Raw genomic sequence first — 2,813 nt, 5'->3', positions numbered from 1 at the left:
ACACACACACACACTCACACACACACACACACACACACACACTTAACAGACACACAGATAAGACTGCTCGTGTCATGTTTAACGCTGATTCTCTGATATGCTTTCTCACAGAAACTGCCCAGCAAGTTCAAGAAGTTTTATGGAGAGTTTGAAAACCTGATGGTGAGTTCAACATGGTACTATAGTTCATCTGCTAGTGACCTAAACGTGTCACCTAATATCAAAGCTACTTAAAGAGGATTTCAGAGATCTGTTGTCTTTCTCATTGCAGGATCCCTCCAGAAATCACCGAGCGTATCGACTTACAGTGGCCAAGTTAGAGCCACCTATCATTCCCTTCATGCCTTTATTAATTAAAGGTGAGCTTTACACTGCAATCACACACACCAGTCAAGCGTGACACATCAACATGGTCTTTAGTAGATTTTTGAATAACAGTAAAGTCAGCAAAACGGAAAATGTCATAAATGGAAGTATGGGAACTCCTCCAATACTGTATATTTAAAATGAAAAGTTTCATGAAGACATAGAGGCACCATATATATTTGTCTACAAAAATGTTGAATTAATTGGTACAGTGTGTGACACAGCTAAATGGTCTTTATTAGTAGCATTCTCCACATTTTTAATCATTTTAAATTAATTAATAAAAAACATGTTTTATTAATTAATTGTGACGCACCTATATGGTCTTATTAGTAGCATTTCCCACATTTTTTATTCATTTTTTCATAAATGCATCCATTAATAAAAACAAGTTTTATTAATTTATTGTTAAATTTCAGCTATGGTCAAAACGTTAGTTTATTTTCAAATAATGCTATAATGACTGCATTATTTGTACTTTTATTTTGTAAGGTTTATTTGAATAATTATTCAAATAAATGTTTATAAATAATATTCTGATATCTAATCAAATATTATATATAATAAATATTGCGTCTAATTAAATATATATCTTCGTTTAAGACAACAATGATGATTCATCAGCATCATAACAGTTATTACTATTATGTTATTAAAAATGTCATACAAGTATGCAACAAAATTAAACACAATGCATTAAATAGCACTCCTATACTTTTACCATACTGTACATTTGGATATTTCTTAACACATAATTCACAGACGCAGCACATTAAGCGTCAATTTAATGGAAAGCACAACATGTTGTGAAGAACTGTTTAGTTTAACGATACAAAAAAGATTATTAGTGCTTAAATGTCTAATGTTTATCTTTGCATTTCAGACATGACTTTCACACATGAAGGTAACAAGACGTTTACTGACAGATTGGTGAACTTTGAGAAAATGGTACGTTTGCGAGGCATCTTTCTCACCATCTCTGAGACGGTGTTAAATTAGACTTGTTCAATGTTTCCTGTGTGTTTTCCAGAGAATGATTGCAAACACAGTCAGAATCATGAGATACTGCCGGAGTCAGCCATTCAGTAAGACAACAGTAGAATTAACATCAGAATCATGTCTAAGTTCATCTGATTCAGCAAAACTCAGTGCATTGCTCTCTATTTCATCACTTTAGATCAAGAAGCACCGCAGGCGACTGGTAAAAGCCATCAGGATGTGCGGAGCTATGTGCGTCACATTAGCGTGATTGACAACCAGCGTACCCTGTCCCAGCTGTCCCACAGACTGGAGCCGCGCCGGACCTGATCCCCGGCCCTCAGTGCTGCTTCACCTCTGCCAGTCAATAAGCTCTAGCTGCACATGAACAGAAGCCTTCCTCCGCTCCGCTGCAGCAGATGCATACACAAGGGCTTTGCCTTTCTTTGGCTGCTTGTGTGAAAGCGTGGCTTCATTTCAGTGTACGGCTGTGGATGTGCAGACCTCTGTTTATGACCTTGCCTATATTCTGCCACGGATCAGATGTTCCCCTCTCTTTCAGAGTTTGTTTGCAGCAGTTGGCCACCTTACATGGTGTTTTAGAATTTGTAATCATGAGCTTATTGAAGTTTGTCCTGCGGGAGCTTTTGGAGACTCTTTATTTTATCATCCGAAGCGTGTTGAGTTTATGGTGATCTTAAAAGTACAGTTAAACAAATTTGGGGTCAGTACTATTTATTTATTTAATTTTTTTTAAAGAAATTAATACTCAACAATGATGCAATTAAATTGATCAAAAGTGACAGTAAAGACATTTATAATATTGCAATAAATTTCTATTTCAAATAAATGATGCTTTTTTAACTTTCTATTCATCAAATAATCCTAAAAAAATATATATCACAGTTTCCGCAAAATATTATCAACATTGATAATAATAATAAATATTCTTATTATATATATATTAGCAGCAAATCAGCATATTAGAATGATAATAGAAGGATCATGTGAATAATATTATGTATATTATGCTATAATATGTTTATACTGGGTTTTTGATCAAATAAATGCAGCCTTGGAGAGCATAAGAGAGCACTTACAAAAACATTTCAAAAAATATTACCAACCCCAAACTTTTGAGGGATAGTGTATATCAATCATCTCAAGGCATTTCGAATTTCATTTCTACATTTTTAAAAAAATTTTAATTATGATTTATGGAAGTTTTGGACAGGATGTCAATTTTATTAAGATGTTTATATAATCTTAAGCTTGAAGAAAAAAAAAACTAAATGATGAAATATGAGCACATTTCAAAAGCCTGGTGGCTTGTCTGCAAGCTTTATACCGCTGTGTGTATTGTGTAAATAAAACTCATAAGACGACACGTTACAGACATGTTCACGTCTTTTTTTAAATTCATAATTATGTATTGCTATCAGTTCATTTAGCTTACAGCTTAAGCAGAG

At 33.9% G+C, this 2,813-nt stretch overlaps 1 protein-coding gene across 1 annotated transcript in view; it reads left to right on the top strand.

Annotated features, from left to right (window-relative positions):
• Positions 1-2,014, top strand: part of rapgef4a (Rap guanine nucleotide exchange factor 4a) — a 75,628-nt gene extending 73,614 nt beyond the window's left edge. The window contains exons 26-30 of the mRNA XM_016276281.1: positions 112-162; positions 272-359; positions 1,250-1,314; positions 1,397-1,451; positions 1,544-2,014. Coding sequence (XP_016131767.1) covers positions 112-162; positions 272-359; positions 1,250-1,314; positions 1,397-1,451; positions 1,544-1,674 — 390 coding nt within the window. The 3' untranslated portion in view covers positions 1,675-2,014. The remainder of the gene's footprint in view (positions 1-111; positions 163-271; positions 360-1,249; positions 1,315-1,396; positions 1,452-1,543) is intronic.
• Positions 2,015-2,813: the final 799 nt, after the last annotated feature.

Source organism: Sinocyclocheilus grahami, unplaced genomic scaffold (assembly GCF_001515645.1).
Source record: "Sinocyclocheilus grahami isolate Dianchi unplaced genomic scaffold, SAMN03320097.WGS_v1.1 scaffold100.1, whole genome shotgun sequence".
Classification (NCBI taxonomy): Eukaryota; Metazoa; Chordata; class Actinopteri; order Cypriniformes; family Cyprinidae; genus Sinocyclocheilus; species Sinocyclocheilus grahami.
Note: the sequence above shows the minus strand (reverse complement) of the source record. Positions and strands in the feature narration are given on the sequence as shown.